Source organism: Etheostoma cragini, chromosome 2 (genome assembly GCF_013103735.1).
Source record: "Etheostoma cragini isolate CJK2018 chromosome 2, CSU_Ecrag_1.0, whole genome shotgun sequence".
NCBI classification, from domain to species: domain Eukaryota; kingdom Metazoa; phylum Chordata; class Actinopteri; order Perciformes; family Percidae; genus Etheostoma; species Etheostoma cragini.
In genome coordinates this window covers 27,254,129-27,277,802 of record NC_048408.1, presented here as the reverse complement: position 1 = coordinate 27,277,802, position 23,674 = coordinate 27,254,129, and the positions used below count along the sequence as shown (strand labels likewise).

General features: G+C 40.4%; 1 protein-coding gene across 2 annotated transcripts in view; it reads right to left on the bottom strand.

Annotated features, from left to right (window-relative positions):
* Positions 1-23,674, bottom strand: part of LOC117952270 (voltage-dependent T-type calcium channel subunit alpha-1I-like) — a 237,219-nt gene that overhangs the window by 62,783 nt on the left and 150,762 nt on the right. For both annotated transcript variants that reach the window (XM_034884421.1, XM_034884426.1), the window contains 11 exons: positions 22,309-22,460; positions 20,346-20,531; positions 18,039-18,156; positions 17,445-17,600; positions 15,828-15,909; positions 14,322-14,488; positions 8,930-9,000; positions 8,190-8,682; positions 7,885-7,985; positions 4,532-4,655; positions 3,466-3,534 (listed from right to left, as the gene is read on the bottom strand). In XM_034884421.1, coding sequence (XP_034740312.1) covers positions 3,466-3,534; positions 4,532-4,655; positions 7,885-7,985; positions 8,190-8,682; positions 8,930-9,000; positions 14,322-14,488; positions 15,828-15,909; positions 17,445-17,600; positions 18,039-18,156; positions 20,346-20,531; positions 22,309-22,460 — 1,719 coding nt within the window. The remainder of the gene's footprint in view (positions 1-3,465; positions 3,535-4,531; positions 4,656-7,884; positions 7,986-8,189; positions 8,683-8,929; positions 9,001-14,321; positions 14,489-15,827; positions 15,910-17,444; positions 17,601-18,038; positions 18,157-20,345; positions 20,532-22,308; positions 22,461-23,674) is intronic.

Genomic DNA, 23,674 nt, shown 5'->3' with positions numbered 1-23,674 from the left:
GCACAGGAAGAAGAGACAACAGAATGGCTGCTAAAATGCTCAGTTTGTTGAGTTACTTAGCTCACATACACAGACTAGACAAAGACAGACATATAGACGTCTGTTTCACTAAGTGTCTACATGTAAAAATATGTTCTGTATAAAAAAAATCAAAACTGCTAATATGGCCTTCCATTTCTTCAAATACAACACTCTCACTCTGAATTTAGACCTTTCTCATATCCTTGGCACATTTGTCAATAGACAACTGACAATCTGTCAGATGATCCGAACAGTTTTAGCAGGCAAAAGACGGTGTGAAAAGAATGAGTCAAAAGTGGAAAAAGCATGTAGTACATGTTAATATGTGTGTGTGTGTGTGTGTGTGTGTGTGTGTGTGTGTGTGTGTGTGTGTGTGTGTGTTTGTGTGGGAGTGAGAGAGAGAGAATGAAGGGGATGGAGGGTTAGAAAGTGTCAGATCTACACTGATTTCCCGTTTCTAATTAGAGCCTGATGTTCAGGGTCCAACTCACTGTGTGTACTGTAACACTGTTTACACTGATGACTACAGCTCATGTAGGAATGTACTTGTGTGTGTGTAGGGGGGGGCAGGAAATGAGAACTGTGATGTGTGTGTCTCTGAAAAGAAACAGTTTAATTAGTGCTCCTCAGAGAGAGATCTGACTGACCAGCCTGAAACAACAGGTTAAGAGAAACAAGCAGGGAGGGGGAGAGGGGAGAGGGGGAGTGGGAAGGACAATAAGATACAATGAGAACAAAATAATGTTGTATTGGTCCTGTATTGAGAAAACAAAAACTTTTTTCCCCCCTCTTGGGAATGTTCCCAGCACACAGTTCGAGAGTGAATGTGTGCAGCTTCTAGTTAACAGATAATATAATTAAAAAAAAATTGCCATTTATGTGGTGAGAAATTAAATAAACTAAAGGTAATGGAACTTATATTTCCTACGTCAAAAGATCGAAATATATTAATATGTTTAAAAATTGGGAGGAAATTAGAGGCGCGCTGGTAGCTCACCTGGTTGAGCATTTTCCCCATTTACTAAGGCTCAGTCCTTATCGCTGTGGCCTGGGTTCAAGTCCGACCCGTTGCCCTTTGCTGCATGTCATACCCCCCTCTCTCTACCCCCTTTTCTGTCCTATTAAATAAATAACAACAGTTGTTATAAAAGCCTGACTGCCCCAGTGTAACAAGGAGGGCAGGAAGATTATTATAAGGCTAAAATGTTTTTTCATGTTTGCCTTGAGTATTATAGCATTTTATTACATTTTATTACACGGCTTAGTTGAATTCTAATGTAGAATGTCTGTTATTTTCTTGATAACAGAGAGCTGCTAAGTATAACACACCGTTGCCACAGACTCAGTTCTGTTCTCTCTGGAGGACGGCTATAAATGAATCCGCTGAAAGAAGTCCGGATCATTTATCAACGAGTGGCGTCCAAACGTGGACACAGGGACACTAGTGTGTTAGCTTAACTAGCTACATTGCAACATGTTCAAGTTCATTGTTATATGTCATATTGTCATATGCACCTTAGTACAGAGTACCACAGCAATGAAATACAATGATTAACGTTAACTTACAGGTGCATCAACATGCAGCGGCTTTGCAAAAAGGTTCCTCCCTCCTCCCTCTAAGTGTCTGACACACAGACACTTAGTGAGTTTTAAACTGGACAATATTATCTGTTTAGTGCAATAACACCGGCTTAAATAATTATGTGCAATACTCTGCTGCTACTGTTTATTCATTTTTACTGTTCACCATTACAACTCCTTAAATGTGTAAATACAACTCCAATTTGAATCAATATTTTGTGTCAAATTATTTATTTATTTAACAAGTAGCCATGGAATAAGCGGGATTACACGCTTCGTGACGCTTCACATTGTTTCACAGTCCTGAAACGTCGGTCTCCTCGACTGTGAACCGCTCCTGGTACGCGCCCATGGATGTATTAAGAGTGTGCACCTAGCAAATATAGCAAATCATCATGGAACGAGCGTGCCTGCTTTTAAAGGGAATGTGAGATGAATTGAGCTGCAGGAGGACACTGGGAGCACAAATGAGTGTGGAAATGAAGCAGGGCAAAGATAACAATGGAGCTCGACTGATTAAATTACAAATGGGGGGACAAAAGAGCAAAGAGGACGATAAGGGACGGGTACAGAAGTGAATATGAAATGCATCCAATAAACACAAAGCAGTTAAACCAATTCAAATATGAGTGATTGGAAAGACTGATCGAAGGAATGGAGGTAAATGAAGATGCCAAGGAGGAGACGGAGAAACAAAAGAAAATGAACAACAAACCAAGCTCCCAACTCCCTGGTTGAACTCCTAAGTTCAACCAGGGGCCAGATCCGTATATGTGTACATATGAAGTCTGCACCACCAGAGTGAAGATAAGATCTGCATACCATTGTGGTTTACATGTCTTTATTATCCCTGGTCATAAAGAAATCACTGTAGTGTTTCTACATGCCAATGGGGAAAATGCCTAGAGCAAGGACGAAATAATGGACGATGTACTGTCTTCGATTAGTGGATTAAAAAGAATGTGTGTGTGTGTGTGTGTGTGTGTGTGTGTTTGTGTTTTTTGTCTGTGTTTGTGTGTGTGTATGTGTGTGCGTGTCGATGAGAAGTCCAGGAGTAGCTAAAGGCCATCTGAAGAGCGATAGCCTTTTAATTAACTTCATTATCTAGCTGCCCATCGCTAATGGACATGTGCAACTGATTAAAAGGCATGTTGCAGAGTTCTCCAGGAAAAAAAGATGTGGGCTGGAAAAACAGAAGGGAGAAGAGAGAAAAAAATTAAGGAATGGAGAGACACAAGGAAGAGAGAAAAGTAAATCATGTGGGAAACGAGGAGAGGACAGAAGTGGACAGGAGCAAGAAGAGGAAGTGTATACATAACAAGATTTAAAAAAAAAAAAATCAGGAAGAGAGGAGAACAAATAATGGTCAGAAGAAAGACAAATGTTTAAAAAATGAGAAAAGACTATTGTTATAGGAATGGCGGTGAGATGGAGAGGGAGGTTAGGGGTGTAAATCACAACTTTTACCACAATTAGAGATGAAATGGATTTTTTGAACAACGACGCACTATTTGCTGTTATCTTGAAGTCGGCCACAATACGATTTTGATTGGATTTAATTCAGGGGCCTGCGATCGATACAAGACCATGTCACAAATGCCCATTTACCACAATCAGTTATACTGATAGAAAGTCAAAAAAGCAATTTTACTACTGAGGTCTTCCAGACATTTACATAATAATTTACATCGATATTTTCACTTTGCTTCGATAACATTGGATCGTGGATCACTGAATCGATACATGGATCCAAATTGATGTATTGGACAGGAGAGGATACTACGCTACTGAGTAAGAGGTGAGGAAAGGAGAGTCAAAAAAAAAGGAAAGTTGAGCAGAGCAACAGAAGAAAGGACATTTTACCTTGACGGTCATCTCGGCAACAAAGATGGCAGTGAAGATGTAGTTGGAAACGGTGAGAAACAGCCTTTCCTGTAACAAAAGGAGAAAGGACAACAAGTGAGAGGAATGAAAGGGAAAGAGTTTGAAGGGGGAAGGGAAGAGAAAAAGAATAAATAAAAGAGTCAAAAAGAAGTGAACGGGGAAAAAAATTGTTTCAGAAAGATTGATTGCAGTTGGGTTTTATTTAGAAGCTTGGGAGAGCAGGAGATGGGACTGCGTTTGTCAGTGTTTTTGCTATAAGAATTAGCTGTCGTTGGCAAAGCAGTTTACATGCTTTGTCCTTATGGCATAATTTATAAAGATAATTCTTAACAGATTTTTGTAGTTCAACAACTTGGAATTGTAGTTGAGAACATCAGTTATAACGGCCCACGTATTAAAAACTTCGGGCCGGGCCGGCACATTAACAAAACTGTGCACGAGCTCGGGTAGGGTCAGGCTTCATTTTTTGGGCCCGATCTAGTCTCCAAGCAATGCTAAACATGCACTTCCCTGATAGCTGAAAAATTAAATCCGTTTGATGTCTGTGGTACTTTCCAAAAAGCTGATTGGATGCAATATTAGTTGCATGCTGGTCTCATTTGTAGTCGTAATAAAGAGAATTACTTTGGGACTTTGAAATGATTTCAGAACAAGAACACAGTACTTTATTTAAGAATTCATTTAATTTAAGACTTTTTAAGGCCTACATTTTTTGATTTTGAAATTTTGGATTTTCAGGACCCTGCGGAAACCCTGTAAAAGAACAGTCTCACCTCAGCTATGAAGACTTCAAGAAGATTAAAAAAATGTTCTTTTATAGCAGTTACAATCATGAGCAGGGCAAAATGGCCCACAAATTGTTCCGCAGATTTAACGAGAAACACATCTCCATCTGATTCAGAAAAACCCTAAATTCTGCAGATTTTTTAAATCTGGATCACAACTCAAAACTGCAAAAGAATCTGCAGTTTCAGTTTCGGTCTGCTGATGAAAAAACACATTACACATTGTTTGATGATCAGGGATGTAAAAATATAGCTCTTACCAGGCTGCCTTGCATTATCTTTGGCCTCTCCAGAGCCACTGTGATGCAGTTGAGAAAGATGAAGACCAGGACAACATAGTCAAAGAGCTTATGGGCGATTATTGACTGGCAGAGCACTCTGAACCTGACATGAGAGAAAACAGAAAAGGAAGACATGAAGATAATGCAATACTTGTTCAAGAATTGTCTATTGAGATATATGTTCATGTGAGATTGTATCTAAACAGCTGAGGATATTTTACTTCTCCTCTGAACTAGTTTCTTCAAGAAATCCATCCATCCATCTTTGTCCGCTTATCCGGTATTGCGTTGCGGGGGGAGCAACTCCAGCAGAGGACCCCAAACTTCTCTTTCCCGAGCCACATTAACCAGCTCCGACTGGGGGATCCCGAGGCGTTCCCCGGCCAAGTTGGAGATATAATCCCTCCACCTGGTCCTGGGTCTTCCCTGAGGCCTCCTCCCAGCTGGACGTGCCTGAAACACCTCCCTGAGGAGGCACCCAGGGGGAATCCTTACCAGATGCCCAAAACCCCTCAAATCGCTCCTTTTAACGCAAAGAAGCACTGATGTCACAGGCCGATGATGCTATCAGCACCACATCATCAGCAAAAAGCAGCGATGCGATTCCCAGCCCACTGAACTGCAACACAGCTCTCTCTTTGGTCATACAGAGATTGGATGGCCCTGAGAAGGGACTCCCTTAACCCATACTACCGCTGCACCTCCCACAGTATCTCCTGGGGGACCCGGTCATATGCCTTCCCCAGATCCACAAAACACATGTAGACCGGATATGCATACACACAGGCTCCCTCCAGGATCCTTGCGAGAGTGAAGGTGTGTGAAGGGTGTTCGTGGGTTACCGCCCCTTGAGGCACCTAAGACTCTAGGATCACAGCTCCCCACCGCAGCTTCAGCAATGGAAACTTTGAACATTGTTCACTCAGGTGCACCAGGTCTGTCCAGAGTCTTCCCCCATCCCCTGATCAAACTCACTACCAGATAGTGATCAGATAAAAGCTCAAAATGGTAAAATTGTAGTGCTCCACTTCCCGCACAAGTTCCTGCTCCATCCCCCCCCAGACACGTGACATTCCACATCCCCAGAGCCAGCCTCTGTCGCCGGGTCTGGTCCTTCAAGTCCCCTGACCGGTCACTCTTGCCATCTGATATGCTGCAGTATTATACTAGTTGAAAACCAAGTATGACTAAATGAACCAAGAGTACAACTAAACTCTGTGGCCAACTTGTAGTTAAGAACTGTGAGTATAAACTGCACAGATTATTTTTTCATTTAATTGAGAAAAACAAAACATTGCTCTGTTAATTAATAGACTTTTCTCTAAAGTTTTTATGTAAAAGGTTGGAATTTTTCATTTCTCCTTGTTTACAACAATTATTCTCATTAAACAATCTGGGTGTCCTTTTGAAAAGTTTTTTTGGGGGGGGATTTATTCTAAGGTGGGACAGCTCATCAGGCATCAGCAGCTATTTGCATCATGTGATGAGAACCAGTGTCTATCTCAGTCTGAATAGATTTTAATATCCTTGGAAACTCTCACACACCTCATTTGCAGCTATAAAAGGGAACATAATCTACTGATCCAGAGAGACAGTCAATGTGCTAATCTGACTGCTTTTTTTCCTCCAGAACTGGCAACCCTGTCCCTTTATCTATCAATTCAGATCTGGCAACAACCGTCCCCCTGATACTGTGCATGAGCAGCGTTATCGCACTGTAGGCACTTCCCATACCACCTGAGACATTACTTCTGTTGTTGACTTGTTTCTCCTTTTGTTTGTTTGCCTGCTTTAATTCTGCTTAGCTACACTAGTTAGAGCAAACACAAACACACACACATACACACTTGAGGGACACACAGTACACTGAAGCATAAACAAGGCATAGACACACATATGCTCAAACACTCCCACATCCACATATGCAAAGTCATCCACAAACTCGCAAAACAACACTAGCAAAGATATGGCCTAATGCTAGTACACGTGCTGCCAACACATACAGCCCTTGCTTGACAGATGGCCCCTGCCAGGATGCCAAAACACAGCCCTGGGGCCTGGCTTCCCTTAAGTGGCTATCAGCACGCAGGGAATCGGGTGAATGAGCGAGTGGATGACTGAGTGATTTTTCATTTGTGTTGCTTTCAGAGGCCTTCTCTTTTCTTTCTGAACACATGGGCACACACACACACACAACTTGGAGCCCAGAGTCAATAACATTGTCGAGAGAAAAAAAGAAAAGGTTTGGAGGAAACGCGCAGAGACATCACTGCAACAAGCCATTTGTGAAACCAGAAGACAGCGGTTTTCTGTGTGAACAGACAAATGGTGTGACTAAGCAGCTTGGTGCTCTTCTACATTATCAGGACAGAGTTGGTAATGTTTGCTAACATTGTTTTCAGTGCAATTGGTTTTGCTTGTCAACTCATCTTTGTGAACTTTAAGTTTCTGTGCGCTTTAGTGCTGAACAAACAGGCTCGCTAGAACTACTTTGCCAAAGCAAACTCAAGAACAAGAAGTTCACAAGAACTGACAAGGAGAAGCTTCCCACTTTGTTTTCTCACTACATTGTTAAATTTTGGAGTGGAGAATCAAATCAGTCCATGCGATTTACTGTATGTGTGCACAGAAGGCATTAGCACATCTATATTTATCAGTTTAGCAACAACAAAGTCATAAAAAAAAGATTTCTGGAATAATTTGTTTAGAGTTTAAAGCTTTAGTGTGTACCGTTTTGATATTAATGAACGTCTGTTACATTCATGCCATTGCCAAATGAGTTGCTACAAAGCTAATTAATACCATCAGCTTCACACAACTCTCTCTGTATTTCTCAGTATGGCTATGTTCAGAAGATTGGGGCGTCCGGGTATTTTCCCGCACAGAAAGTCGAGGAAAAATACTTACCTCTTCTGAAGAGTTTATCATGTTTTTTTTCCCCTCTGTGTCCTCCTTGGCTACTAACAACTGTGTGGAGGAGGGGTAGGTGGAGTGCACGTTGCGAAAGGCTTGTATCACGTGGATGCGCTGGCAGTTTTGTTGTCGTTACATAGAATTCCTCACGGGTGCTGCAGAAACTACGCACTATAGCTTTAACACTCAAACACTCAACTAACCTGCTTCATCAAGCTTGCGTTGGTGTGGGTTGATTAGATTGTGGTTGGAATAGCAGTCTTACCCGGCTAATGTTTTTACGTTTTACCCAAGATCACAGACCAAGAACAGTTAAACTCCAGGGAATGACATGCTCTACCGTTTGTTAAGAGCAAATTTTGGATTAATTTGACTGATGTTTATTCAGGGGAGGAGTAAGAGTTGAGTTGTTCACTCACTTGTTCTGAGGGGAGAACAAGTAGACGGACCACTCCTCTCTAGATTCACACCAGTCTGGCTTGTACACCTCCATCATCTTCTGGATACGGAAACACAAATTCTGGAGGAGAGAGCAAAAAAAGCAAAATAGATGAAAAAATTGGGGGGGGGGGGGGGGGGGGGGGGGGGGGGGGGGGGGGGCACTGGTTGTGCTAAAAGATCAAACTAGCAGTGATCTTTCATCAGTAATACATATCATCAAATACTACGGTTGCTTGGGGAATTGCTGGGTCTCTGTCAATTATAGAGTGTATGTGCCACTCACATAATCTGTCTCTTCATCGAGGTCTGTTCTGTCCTTGCGTGCATTGACTTGAGGGAAAACCTCAGACATTAGCTTAGTGTGGGGACCCCATGCCTTGCCATTACAATCCCGGTGGTACACTCCCAAACCACTGCCAGCGGCAGACCCCCCAGTGATGGATCCCCCTGCCCCGGACCCACTCCTCCTCCCGGGGTCTGGCTGAGCAGGGGGAAGGCCCGGGGGCGGTCCGCCCGCTCGAAGTAGCTCCGGCAGCTCCAGGGAAAGAGCCCGTCGATCCCTCCTCGCAGCGAAATGTCTAGACAGAAACAGTGGGGGTGGATGATGAGGGGGTAGATTATGATGTGAATGGGGTGGGTGGGAGAGAAGGGACTCCTGCTCGGCCGCACAAGTGTAGGAGTAGGGCGAGCGGGTGCTGTGCACACGGAGGCTGCCTCCTACCAGAGGAGCCCCACCAAACCCGTAGCTCCTCCGGCCCAGACTGTTTGAGCTAGACCTGCAAAACAGACACAGATCAAACGTACAGTTATAAAATAGAAGTATGTAATATTCATGAACAGTTTTCAACACGTAGCAATCAAGAGGTAATCAACACTTTCTACGTATTAGGAGTTTAGTCAGGAAACTAATAGAAGCATAAAACAACAGGAAAGTTTTGATGTTTCCATGTCGGTAATTACAGCTTAATTGAAGGTATTAAGAATTCATTAAGGCAATAGCTGAAAGTAAATCTGATTGTCTACCTGCGGCTCCATTGCGACTGCGGAAGCAAAGGGCGCCCCCAGTTGTGGTAGTTGGAACTGCGAGCATGACGCTAGAAAAGACAGCAATTATCATCAGAGTGCATCCAGTAAAACAAAACCTCTCCAGCCATAATAATTATAACAATAATGAATTCATAATAATTCAGTCTTCAAAATCTGACTCTCTTGTAACGGGCTCTGTGGTTGCAGTGAAGGAACTACAAGACCAAACTGTCTACGATGGGAGACAGGGCTTTCCAGGCAGTCGCCCCACGGCTCTGGAACGCCCTACCAGAGTCCCTCAGGGCCCCACGAGAAGAAGAAGGGCCTAAAGACACTACTATTTCAAAAGGCCTTTTAAACAGTCATTGCTTTAATTTTAGTTTTATGGTGTTTTATTATGGCTTGTCACTTGTATTGTTTTCTGGAAACTGTTTTTAACTCCCTATTAATTGTAGCACTTTTATATTTCTTTTTGAAATGTAAAGGGCATTATAAATAAAATGTATTATTATAATTTATTAAAATCAATAGTATTACGTGCATCTATCATATATTTCCATGGTGGTAATTTGATGCAATTGGGGTCAGATAAATTTTAGTCTAAATCCACAAAGTTCCACTTCCGGGAGTGCTCTTGTTCTGCCAGAAATTCCGACGCATGTCACGGATGTCAGTTTTCAGATGTCCGTTACCTTCTGCTTTCGTTGCCTTGGCATTTTAAACTCTGATTGATTCATGAGGTCTATGGTTAACTGTTCCTCAGATTTCTGCAGGGTAAATCCAGACAGCTAGCTAGATCTGTCCAGTTTCTTTTTCACACCTGTAATAACCTTTGAATGTACACATGTTCCGCCAAGAGCAAGTTCCTTCCTGAGGCTATTTAGAAGCGGCACCGGGGTCCCGCTCGGCGCTTAGCACGGCCCAAGAAAATTGTGATTGATTTAAAGAAATGCCCATAATCCAAAAGCACGTTTTACTCCCATCCTGGATTGCTTTGGGAACCCTCCTCTGCAGCTTAGTAATGCATTAGTTAATCAAATAGTAGTAAGGTAGTAAGCTCACTCTTAGAAATGACTGCTCGTCTTTTAACTCCCAAAAAGTGAATTATCCTTAACTTGCTTTTAAAGGTGCAGTAAGCAATGCTGCACAAAGATAGTTGATTGACGGATAGATAACTAACGGCTGGTCGGCGCCCTACTGCTCGCCCCCACCATAAACTGGCAACGCCTGTTGCCGATTGGCTGGAATAGTGTTTTGTGGTATGTGTGCTCCCTTTTTTTCCATTTACACGCCTTTATTTAGCACTCACAGAGAACAGAGAGCTAGTTCACTGCGAGGAGATATTTGCTTAATTTGACACGAAAGTGTATAGGATTAACATCACTTACTATGCCTAGTATACCTCCTACCTGCGCCAGTGGAGCGGATTAGTGGCGGCCAGTAAAAGAGGGAAAGAACTCGGGAAGGGACCAGTATGTAAATATTAAGCCATGGGGATATGTGGAAAAGAGCAGGAATGCTGCAATTGGCCCATCAGGAATTAATAAATACATAAATAAATGGCCGACCAAATGTAATATAAACTGTTTTTACAAATGAGATTGCAGTGCACTCAAGAGGCTGTCATCAACCCCTGAGTGCCACTTAGGGGAACATTACCTGTTCTGTTTGTTTCCGCATGTCTAATCCTCTTAGCATGATTGACCTAATTGTGTGTTTTACCCTTGGAAAATGTACATGTTGCCAGTCAAAGCCTGAGCTAAAGCCATATACCGGGGAATCTGTGAATCTGTCTCTATAGAAACTTTAGTGAAGCATGCACGCTAGCTGTTAAGTAACACCTGCACCCAATCCAAACAGAACTGCACTGCGGATCTCTCCAGAGAGAACATTTAGCGAGTGTTTGTGTGTATTACTGTCAAGACAATTTGTTCCACACCATACGGAATAAACCACAGACAAAGGTTGGTCCTAATGTCCTGTATATTATATAGTCAGACAAACTGTAACAATTACAATTTATATAAGTATAAAGTTGTAATGGAATGCTAATGCCTATCTCAAATAAAAACAGTTGATCTTCAGATATACCGTACTCCTCTGCAGCAATGCAATACGTTACTGTTGTCCAGTCAGAGATAAGGGCTTATTGTGTTATACACTATTGATTTCGAGTACAATTTTGCTGACACTGAACTAAGGCAGACTACTTTACTTAAAATAAATTCTACCAATTAAAGACAAGTGAAGAGATTGAAGGGGACATGTTGCCATCCTTGCCCTCTTTTCTATTTTTTAAACAACATTGATGAACCCTTTTAACTTTCACTTATCATCCCCTTAAAAAAAGTATACATATTAGGTCACCAACTATACTGGGAATTTATACAAATGAATATATTGTGGCAAAGAATTTAAGAATAGAATTTGATGTGAACAGTAAAACTCTGGATGATCTTTTTAAATATTGATGAATTGTGTTTGTCACTGTTTCATTCAAATTTATAGTGTTAAACAGATCTTTGTATCCAATGTGTACACCCCTCCATATCTTTATGTATCACGACCAAGATTCCATCCGACACATGGACAAACGCCCCTAACAAAGCAGCACACTGATGTAATTGGTTATGCTGCAACACAATATAGCAGTACATCATTTGCCCCAAGTTTCAAGTGAGTCCAATCAACAGTGTCTGATAAGCAGCGTGAGACAAACATCAAACAAACCACCCAACAAAAAGATGGAACTGATTCATAGCTCAACGTGTGATTTCTCCAAAGAGGACCAAACACAATCAGAGCTGTTGATAAAACTGAAAACTTCAAATTAAACAAACAAAACAACAAACAACGTTCTTGTCTGCTTATTATTTCCGTACTTTTTCTGAGTGATGTGACTGGTGCCTTCTGATAACAATTAACTTGGATTGCTGTAAGAGAAGAGAAGATGATTCACAGTGAAGTGCATCTTCCTCACCCACAGTGTTTAATAATAGGCTCGTTCGAGATGAGCCAGGTCGGTCACCGGTGATTGCCGCCCGTTGCAGTCCGGTTATATGTGTGTCCAACTTGATCCCAACTTGCTCTGACGGCAATGATAACCTCCCAAGATTAAGGCGGCTGCAGGTTTGAGACGCAGGCAGCGCAGTTACTTTTCACGGATTGCATGACCCAGGCGGACCCAGAGCATGCTGGGAAACGCCTGGCCCTCAGCCCTATAACGGGTGATTGGTTTAGAATCAACTCACAACGATGACGTTTTATATAAACCTTTTATTGATTTTGATTCGGAGGGATTTTAATTGATATTTGTCGGATTTAAAGGCTTATTCTGTACACAACACAGGTGTGCCTGATAGTTACGTTAAGAAATGTAAAGAATTTTGACAGGTACTCTGTCTTCATAAAAACAACTGGAGACTGTGTCCAAGCTGATTCATGTGTCTGATAACATTTTATTAAATCAGAATCACCTAACAGGATGTGAGCGTTTCTTTGACTTCCTGTTCAGCATGAAGGCTGCTGGAATCAGCTGAAAACTGTCCTACTTTACCGCAGCTTTTTGTCACCGCCCCCGGCCGCTGGCGCCTCTTATCGTCCACTCTACAGGCGAAGCGCATTATAACCTATTATAACCTCAGATGTAAGATAGTTGCTAAACTACAGCTTATCACTTCTCGTGTTCCCTCCCTTTTATCTTCCTGTCACTGCGTCACCATCTCTCTGTTCTGATTCTCCCTCTCCACTTCTCCCTGTCATTCTTTTTCTCTCTATTACTCTCACTTTCTCTGTGATCAAACAGAAGAGTAGGTCAGTCAATTAATACAAGTTGCCATGGCAACTGGATGCTGAGCCAAAATCTTGTAGAGCCTTGATTCATTTTCTGTCTCCTGAGGTTTTGGTTCAGCAGGCAAAAGGCTGGGGCATTCCAACTGTGTCTGTGTGTTTTTAGAATCCACATCATATGCAGATGTTTTATGTTGACTGCAGGGTGCAACAATTATCTGATTAAAATAGAGAAGACCAGGCTAGCTATACAGCAGCTGCAATACTAGAAGAGTTGCAAGTTTATCTTTTTAGAAACTTTCTTCTTTGCCACCACAATTTCATGTGTGGGAATAAAGTGGATTGCACTTGGTTTGGCAACAACTTTTAATTTTGTCTTTCTAATCTGCCAAATTTCCCTTTCTGAATTTGGTCGCGGAAAATGCCTTCTAATAAGACTAATACTTTTTTTTTTACATCATTACTTACTATTTTTATGTATATATTCCAGTGTGTCAATGTGCTGGACAACGCATTCTTATGAACGGGTAACCAACTGGAAACCAAAACGTGTGGCGGTTGCTAGTTCTTTAAGTTGCAACAGAGCTTTGTGACGCAGCTACAGACCTCTGTATCAGCTGTAGTTGGAGGTTCAATTACCCGAAAATAGGTGACTTTAAGACGGGTACAAAGTAGAGCGAGCGGCCATCATTTAGACGGAAATTACGGTTTAATTTTAGCCCAGAAAATTTGACCGTTTGCCGCGATGCAAGATAAGATTAGGCACCAAAACGACCAGTTAAGATCAGGGAAAAGATTGTGGTTTTGAATAAAAAACACTCCTAAGAAACACACATTTTCTAGGTGAAAGGCTTTAGTATTCCCAGATTAGCAACTCCACTCTCTGGCCATCAATGTAGTTAAACAGAAAAAAAGGAAAGAACTGTAGCTTTTGAATGAATGGCTTGAAAACAGGCTGTGCTATAAGTCAGGGTAGTTTTTACCTATGGTGAAGGTGAAGCCATTGAATGCAATTAGTAGGGGTTTTCCAAGGCATAATGTTACTCTTTTTGAATGACCAATCTGTTTTCCACCCTAATACAGGCAGTAATTAGTAATTTTCCATTTTTGTTTAAGTTTTATTACCATACTAGTGCTGCTGTTGGGTGTGATGAACCATGACAGACAATTTTGTTAACTAACAAGCTACCAAATTCAAGAAAATCCATTTCACAAAATTCATGTTTCTTTGTTTTTCTTTGGTATTACAGCAAAACCATCTTCTGATTTTAATGAAAAATGAATAAATTAACATTCAATATAAAGGATTATCCATCACAAGTCAGTTTGGTCTACTAGATTTTCATCCAAAAATATCTCATGAAAATATAATATACACATAAAGTAAGCCTAACATTTTGTGGAAAGGAAGACAATTACGTTATCTTTCTTTAATTCTAAACCTTTTGTTTTGGTTTGTAAAGGTAAAAGAATTGGGAGTAATGCACCGTAGAACATCATTTGTCTTCAACAAACTGTCATCTGTGTGGTCCTTTCACTTGATGCTGACTGTTAAGTGACTACACATGCACGACGGTTTAATAATAGTATCAGTAAGTACCAGAGAGAGGGAGCGTCTCTCCAGGCTGCTCTTTCCCAGACTCATCACGCTGCTCTTTCCAGAATCAATGGCGAAGCTCCGCCTCTCTGAGGAGTTGGATCCCCTGGGCCCCGAAAGGGCCCCCAGCTCCAGGTGGCCGTTGGGTGTCAGCGTGCAGATCCTTGAGTCTTTAGGTAGTTGAACAGAGACAGCATGTCAAATAGAAATTGTGTTGCTTTTTGTGCCATCCATAGAAAAAGAGGGACACATGTTGAGCTTATGGATGTTTGGATAAAGTTTGAATACATTTGGAAATCACAAACTTGAGAAAGCTTAAGCACAGCCCTTAGGCCGGTTAGGAGTTTAAAAGCACTTTGCATTCAGGTGTTTTAAGGCTCCTGTCAGTAGGAAAATGTGTATAAATGTGAAGGAAAAAAAGCAGTTTCTGAGAAACTAAATTATTTTTTTGTTTTTAATTCATTCTAATTATTTCTCAAATTATAATAATCCTTGAAGATGGTAGGGAGGACGATGCCAAATCCGCCCAATTGCTGAAGATACCACTCAACTAGAAATACAAAGAAAAAGTAGAATATGACTCCCATCTTACGCCAAAAGAGATCCAAAAATAGATAAAATGCAGAGAGGCAGAGAATGTGCTGTCTGAGTGATCAGACATAGAAACACCTTGTTGTATTTCCATTTATATAGAAACACACTGCAGGGTTTCATATTTTTTGCACTGAACCGCAGAGTCTAGATCTTTTCTCTGCAGCAGTTACCCACTCATACTGTATAGAAGTGATTCCACCAGTCTCTGAACTCATGTTTAATCCTCTCTAAACAGCATTGTTTACTAGGTCTGTTGAGGGAGGCTGTTTGGCTGGAATTCGTCTATCGTGAGCTTTGGATAAAGATGGAGCTCATTTATATTTCACATAAGACTGCAGGATATTCTCTGACTTTCTGTAAGCTTTTGGCACATAGTTGCGTCTTACTTTGGGTTTTAGGGTTGACAACATGAAGTAGCGTCAATGGAAAACAAAGATTATTTGCTCACATTTTAAGCAAAACTAGATGCAACTAGATTGCAGGGCATGTTGTTCATTCAACTGTGATTTCAATTTTGGTGTTAGTGGTGGATCAAACTTAAGACCCAATTTACAGAAACAAATGGTTTGGTTTAAACAACTTAAAACCACCAATTTAGAGTACTTGTTAGTGCTCTATACAAATTATACTTTTGCAAACTGTGCTTTGTTGTTAAATGACATTGACAAATGAAAAATTCAAAAACAAACATGATGATACTGATATGTTCTTATTTCAGTTATATATTATAGTAATATATATATTTTAGCTTGGCTGACAGGACATCATTTTGATTTTAAAGACATGTTAGTTGTATCATGTCCTGACCTACAGCAGATAAGTCAGTAATTTCAACTTCAGCAACTGACGGATAAAACTCGAATTAAAAAAACAGTGTAATTATAAGGGTGAGAGGGGAACATGGCTTCAGCTCACCAGACAACTTTATGGAGTCGTGCTTCTCGCTCTCGTCAAAGGAGGAGTGGTCGTCATCAGAATAAGAGCGATTGGCATCACCCTGGAGACAAAAAGAGGGACAGACCAAGGAGATAACGAGAAGAAAGGCCTCGTGCTGTGGGAGGTTTTAAAGAGCACTGTAACAGATTTCACAGATTTGGTTTGACTCAGAACCTTTAATCTACTGTCTGACATCAGTCAAAGCATCTGCTCTCTCCCACCGACCATCAAACATCTTTGTGGCTGTCAGGGTGGCAGATCTGTGTTGTGTGTTAACATTAAATCAGTAAAATCCTCAAACTCAAACTATTAACACACTACTCCAATAACCCCACAGGTTTGGTTAAATCCAATGGGATTTCCTCCACGGCCTTTTCAATGGGAAAATCATGAGCAAAGTGGCTCAATAATGCCTAGTGTGTAGCAGTAGTAGACACAGTGTGGATGAGCGGAAGGACGGGAGAGAAACGTTGAGAGATGGAGAGCGAAAGAATGAAAGGCAGACAGACTGTGAAAAGCATTTCAAAAGGATCAATCAAAAGCATTGTGATTTTTTGTCAAGTGTTTCCCCTTCCAATTCACACGTTCCATGAATACGGTGATGATTTGATCCGTACATAAAAAATCAACTGGATTACTCAACCGTACTGTTATTTTCAAATCATGCATCTGGGAGTTTGACAGTTGATGGCAGATTGACAGCATCATTTTCCAGTGTTTTCCAATGAGACAGATGGCTTCTGGAATTACACTGTTGGGTTCAATACACTATTATTATGTTGTGACTGCTGGTACAGCCTCATAAATATTAAAATTGTGGCCCATCCTGTAATTATTATTTTTACAGTATAAACTACAATTTGAGTTGCTGTTGCACCAGCTTGCAATCCTTTACAGTTTTCATAGGCTTATGGCAAAGTCAATACAAGCCTATTACACTTAGTAAGCTATATACATGTATTATTACTTTCAGTACATACAGTTTTTGTACAGTTAAAAACTCAAAAGTGGCACTTATAAATATAATCTGAAAAACATAGTTTAGTCTACATATATATATATATATATATATATACATAAATACATACATACATATCTATACTGTATATATACATATATACGGATATCAGCTGTCCATAGCAGAGGACTCAATCAACTGAATGCATGTACTGGGACAAGCTAAACATAGAATAAGTGTCAAAGTTAAAAAGAAGTTTATGTAAATCACTTTACAGGGCCCGCCTTGGTAAGTAACAGTTACTATCTAAACATCAGCAATTTGGCACTTGCTTGCAGGAAATTATAGAATTATTGTTAGGTAAGAGCTTGTTGATTTCTTGCAAGTCATTGGTTGCTTTTAAAGGGAAACATGTCAAAGGGAAACATGTCAAGTGATCATTTTAAATATTTCAACTGTCCTTATTCAGGTAGAAACAAATTAACATTTTAAAAAGGTGAGGAATGAATTAAATCAAGAAACCTGGCTTGGGCACCTCAATCATGAAAACTAAATTTAAATATGGACATCAAAGCATAATGAAAAACAAGCTTGCAACCTTAAGCCATGTGGCAATACTTGACAACGAGTTCCCTTACCTCTGCCTGAAAGCCTTCAACCAAGATGGCTACCAGCAGGTTGAAGAGGACATAGTTGCCAAAAGTCATGAGGGCCACAAAGTAAAGAGCAGCAAGTGGTGAAGTGGCTGCCATCCCGTTGTACAAAACAGCGTTCCAGTCCTCCTGGGTCAGTATCTAAGAAAATTACATAGATAAACACACACACGCACGCACGCACACACACACACACACACACACACACACACACACACACACACACACACACACACACACAGCTTTAACAGTGCACACATAGACCACTTTAACAATTTAATTAAATATTGATCCAAACACAGAAGGTGTTTTGTAGAGTTCTAGTATTCTTCAAATTTTCTTTGCGTATAGATTGTTGCAGTGGTGTTCCAGCACAATATGCAAATAGATAATTGGATTGTTAGGTGGTCCGATTAACAGTTTAAGTGTAAAAGATTTGTGCAGAAATAATCAAATATTAAGAAATGTGTGCAAGTCATCTGTGTATATAGAGAAAGGGCTGTGTAGTGGTGTAGATATGCAGCAATTTGTGCTAGTGTGTTTGTCTGCACACCTGTCCATGTGTGATAAGTTGATTACCTGAAACACAGTGACAATGGCCCAGAGCAGCGAGTCAAAATTCTTCCTGTCTGGTACTGTGTCACCGGTATCGGTCTTGAGACTGAACTTGCAGCCAAAGATGTGCATTCCCAGAATACTGCAACACAATAGCAGAACCTCTAATGGTGTAAACATACCGTACACACATAAAATGTATCATCCGCGATACCCGACTGATAATATGGATCTTTGCAGGTTTTCTGAACATGATGAATGCCAGGCATGCATTATACATGAAGAAACTTTGGCCTCTTCTTTTTTTTTTTGCTGGTTTGGATTTTATGAGTTATTATTGTACCCTGGCTGCAATCAAACACTTTCTTGGCTGGGATAATGAAGATGAATGTTAATGTTTTAATGTGACTGAACCCTAAAGCCTGATTACATAAGATCGACCGAAATGGCCTTGTTGTCACTGTAAACGGCCATATTAAACATTTTTTAATAATGTAAAGGTTCTTTTAATGTGCATTTAATTTGTCATAAAAATAGATATTAATTCCTTGCAGGGAATCCAACAGCATTTGTACAGTGAATACAATTAGTAGTAGCGATAGTCAAACATGCCTTCTACAACCAGCAACTAAGGACATTGACAAAGCAAACATGACATGAAAAAATATTAATGGTGCAACGTAGCTAGGATGTGACATTTCTGGGGCACACCTTGCATTTACACACACCAACTCAAAAGTAAAAAACAAATACTAAAATAAGTGCTTGTACTTGGAACGTGTTTGTGTTTTAAAACACAAGTTGTTGTATGAGTGTGTACTGTAATTAATTAATTCACATCATCTTACAAAACAGAATAAAAGAAGTTAGAGACTGTTCGTTTTGTATTTGACCTGCTGATTTTCCCCTGCTGATTTTGCACGTTTGCCCACTGACAAAGAAATGATCAGTCTATAATTTTAATGGTAGATTTATTTGAACAGTGAGACAGAAAAACAACAAGCAAATCCAGAAAACACTTATAACACAATTTAAAACACAAATGTTATAAATTGATTTGCATTTTAATGAGGGAAATATTTGACCCCCTCTCCATCAGAAAGATTGCTGGCTCCCAGGTGTCCTTTATACAGATAACCAGCTGAGATTCGGTGCACACTCTTAAAGGGAGTGCTCCAAATCTCAGCTTGTTGCCTGTACTAAAGACACCTGTCCACAGAAGCAATCAAGCATTTTCAAAACTCTCCAACATGGCCAAGACCAAAGAGCTCTCCAAGGATGTCAGGGACAAGATTGTAGACCTACACAATTATGGAATGGGCTACAAGACCATTCCCAAGCAGCTTGGTGAGGAGGTGACAACAGTTGGTGCAATTATTCGCAAATGGAAGAAAAACAAAATAAGTGTCGATCTCCTTTGGCCTGGGGCTCCATGCAAGATCTCACCTCGTGGAGTTGCAATGATCATGAGAACAGTGAGGAATCAGCCCAGAACTAAACGGGAGGATCTTGGCAATGACCTCAAAGCAGCTGGGACCATAGTCAATAAAAAAACTGGTAACACACTCCGCCGTGAAGGACCGAAATCCTGCAGCGCCCGCAAGGTCCCCATGCTCAAGAAAGCACATATATGTCCGTCTGAAGTTCGCCAATGAACATCTGAATGATTCAGAGGACAAGTGGGTGAAAGAGTTGTGGTCAGATGAGACCAAAAAAGAGCTCTTTGGCACAATTTGCCGTGTTTGGAGGAGGAGGAATGCTGCCTATGATCCCAAGAACACCATCCCGACCGTTGAACATGGAGGTGTAAACATTATGATTTGGGGGTGTTTTTCCGCTAACAGGACAGGACATATTCACTGCATCAAAGGGACGTGTAAGACCCCGTCCATTGTGGTCCCTGAAAGACCTTCTAGGCCTTTAGAGCGCTGCTGTGTCAGGGCTTGAGCATCTACAAATGTCTGTGTGCTTTGTTGCTCCAGTCTTTCAAGTTACTGCTTGTTGAATTCTAACAATATCTTCAAGTGTTTGCTCATAATATTTCACCCGGGGTTAATAACTGCTATGGAACACTGTGACCTACTGCAATTCAATGGCAGCTGTTATGCTGGTGCACAGGACTTTGAAAGAAACAAAAGCAAGCACATACAAACACACAAAGACAGAGGATAAACCAATGGTCTGTCTCTAAACCATCTCTCAGAAAAATACTATATAAAGACGTTTGTCAGGTGAGCCAGAGAAGCATTACTATATTTTCTTGTTATCTATGATCTGCATCAGAAGGAGACACCAACAAACACCCACATTTTAAAGCATGTACTGCCTTACCTAAAGATGAAGATGAAGAGCATGAGCAGCATGCAGAAGGTGGCCACATTGTCCATGGTCTTCATGAGGACCACCAGCTGTCTCCTCAAAGCTGGCATGAACCTTACCAGCTTCAGTACCCTGAGCAGTCTGAACGTCCTTAGCACAGACAAACCGCCGTCGGACTGTCCTACAATCTCACAGACACTGAGAAGAGAAACACAGACCACATACACAACCAGGCAACGTAAGGGAAAGAATGAGAAATTATGATAATTTAAAGCATTAATCGGCAACATTTACATAAAAATACATATATATAAATCCCTGTTTTACTCCACCTCCAAGTGATAAACTCCATTAGGATTAAACAGGTTCAACGGAAAAAAGAGGTTTTGAAATTAAACGTGCTTCTAATTGCCGGCCAGCATGATTCCCAAGACTTTTACATCCAATAAAATTGCAATAGGTAAGGTAGTGGGAAAGGGAATATAAGTGGTTATATTAAATTAAATATGGTAATGATTTGGCAATTAAAACACTTGGTTAAGGTTAGGAAAAGATTTTGGTTGATTGGTCAGCATTTCCGGGTCTTTAGCAGTCTTTGCAGCTCGGCGATGACTGTAACGGCACTACAGCAGCACTTTCTCTCTATATATAGGATAGTTGTGACATCTCAACCATGCTGAAGTTCTGAGGGCTTGTTTAAAGGCATAGTTTCTGTATACGGTCTGTGTACATCTTTGGACATGCTTTAAAATAAAATAAAAAATATGTAGTACTCTACTTTTAAAAATATGGGACCTTTAAGAGTGACAAATGTAGATATTAGAAAATCTAATAAAAATAAATGTTGATAGTGGCCTAACATTTGACAAACATTTAATCTAGGATTTTAGAATACATAATAATGCTCCCGGATCAAATTAAAGTAGGATTTTTGCTTCCTCAGCAATTCAGCCTCAATCAATAGATAACAAAAATGGGATGGTCATCAAACTCTCACCGTTGGATGTGATGTACTGATTACATCTTGAACTTATTGTTTGCAGGTCATTCGTTATTAATACGCCTTTGATGTAAAAGGTAAACATTAATGCTTTAATTCAAATTCAAAGCTCCTTAAATGTTTCTGTCAACAATTTAAGGAGACATCGCCAAAATTAAATGAGCTGAATAATCACTAACGCATGGGCAACATAAGGAATGATTGGTTTATCTCATCTTGCAGTGATTGATGCGTCCTCTCAAGAGGTTAATTGTGTTTTTATAAAATCAAGCTGTTGCTTAAATGATCAATGTTTTTCTTAATTGCAGTTTGCTGCTGCAAAATAACCACATATTGGGGATCACAGCAGTTATATCTTTCCTTTGACATCTGGTAGGCATTTTGGTCCTTTAATGGAGGCGCCTATCAAAGGTGTCTTTCTAGGAGCATCTCTGTATGAATAGCTGAGGACATTCAGATAGATTAAGAGAGGGAAACTGATAGTGGAGCAAGAAAGAAAAAGACCGATGTAGATATGTTCAATCAACGTGTATCTTCTGTGATGGGCTGCACATTTGATCTTGTTCAGTTTTAGTAGCTTTGATGTGTATTTGATCTCAGGGTTATAATGGGGATCACTGACAAAGGCGCTCAGCCAGATGAATTGGGGACAAAAACGCCAGCAGATCAAAGGCACCAAGGCACCTGAAGCTCCAGACACACACAACAAAGACAAAACATGTTTGTTGCTGTCTGACGCTTTGGCATCTGAATATATACAGGTGGTACATTTCAATCAAATAGAATGCAGATGACAATATGACAAAGCATGACATGAATAATTTAACTGCAGGATCTCTTTTTCCATAACAGTCTGGCAAACCACAAAAGGTATGCTACCTGAATTACATACAGTATTTCAGAAAGCGGAAAGCCCCTCTTCGCTCCTCGTCCTACCAAAAGAAATCCATATGTTTAGGTATAATGTGTAATTACCTTATGATGACGATGATTCCATCAAAGACGTTGTAGGGGTTTCTCAGGTAGTTAAAGGAGCCAAATGCAGTGAGCTTGAGGATCATCTCCAGGGAGAACATACTGGTGAAGACGATGTTGCAGATTTCCAGAACATTCGTGAGCTCTTCTGGCTGACAGAGGACAGTGACGAATAAAAAAATAAGAGAGACAGAAGAAAGAAGAATGAGAAGGAAAGGAAGGCAAAATAAGTGAGCACAAAGAAATGCACTAAAACTATATATATGCACAGCGTAGTTACTCGATAATTTTGACCAAAGCAGTTTTGGCACTTATAGCACATTGCGCATCACCAAAAGCTAACCATGTCAAGCTTTAAAGTAGGCCTACTATATAACTACGAGAAAATAATGTAATCCAAAAGCTGAGAAAAGAAATTAACTAGAAAGCAAATTGGAAAAAGAGAAATAAAAAGTACAGAGTAATAGGAGAGGAAATGACAGGCAGTACAACAAGGACAAGGAGAGGGACAAAGGCTTTTACACACATCTGTGTGTGTGCACGCATGCATGCACGCACACACACACACACACACACACACACATACAAATTGAAGCCAGTAAAAAAAAAATAGAAAGAAAATGTAGCCTACTGGTTACTGGATTAGCTACTGACTAATAGACAAGCAATTAAATAGCAAGTACATTTTCGCTCTGCGTTTCCACATCCCTACTGTCTGCTCCTTTCCAACACAGCAGAAGTTAGCAGGCCAACAAAAAAACGTAACACATTTTTTAATCAACTATGGATGTTGCAGATGCTGCCATTTAAAAAAGGACCAACAATTCACTCCTTATACTCCTCATGGACACAACCCTAAAGACAACAATTTTGCTCCAAACAATGTGAAGCTCCTGTAGCCCTATATCTGTTCAGTCCTGGAAGTTACACAAGCAAAGCAATAGTTTGTGAGAGTGACTCAATTAGCACACTGCCAGTACTTAAACAAATCAGTTTAAATCAGATTTTTCAATAATGCTCAGGTAGGGTGGAAAGGTTCCTTTTATTCACAACATCAATTTTAGATGCAGGGTGCTCTTATTTTCTTTTCTAAGTGCGTAGTTTCTTCCGCCCATATGAGAAATATTAAGTAATGACAACAAACTGTCGGCGCACGGAAAGTTGCTAGTAGCCAAGGAGGACACAAAGATTTAAAGACATGATGGACTCTTCAGAAGAGGTATTTATTTTCACTCGAGTTTCTGCTCGGGAAAGTCACCGGATGCCAAAATCCTCTGAACAAAGTTATGCACTAAAACATGTTTATTTATTTTATTTATTTAACGATGGATTTATTTTGCCTTTCACCGAATCAATCAATCAATCA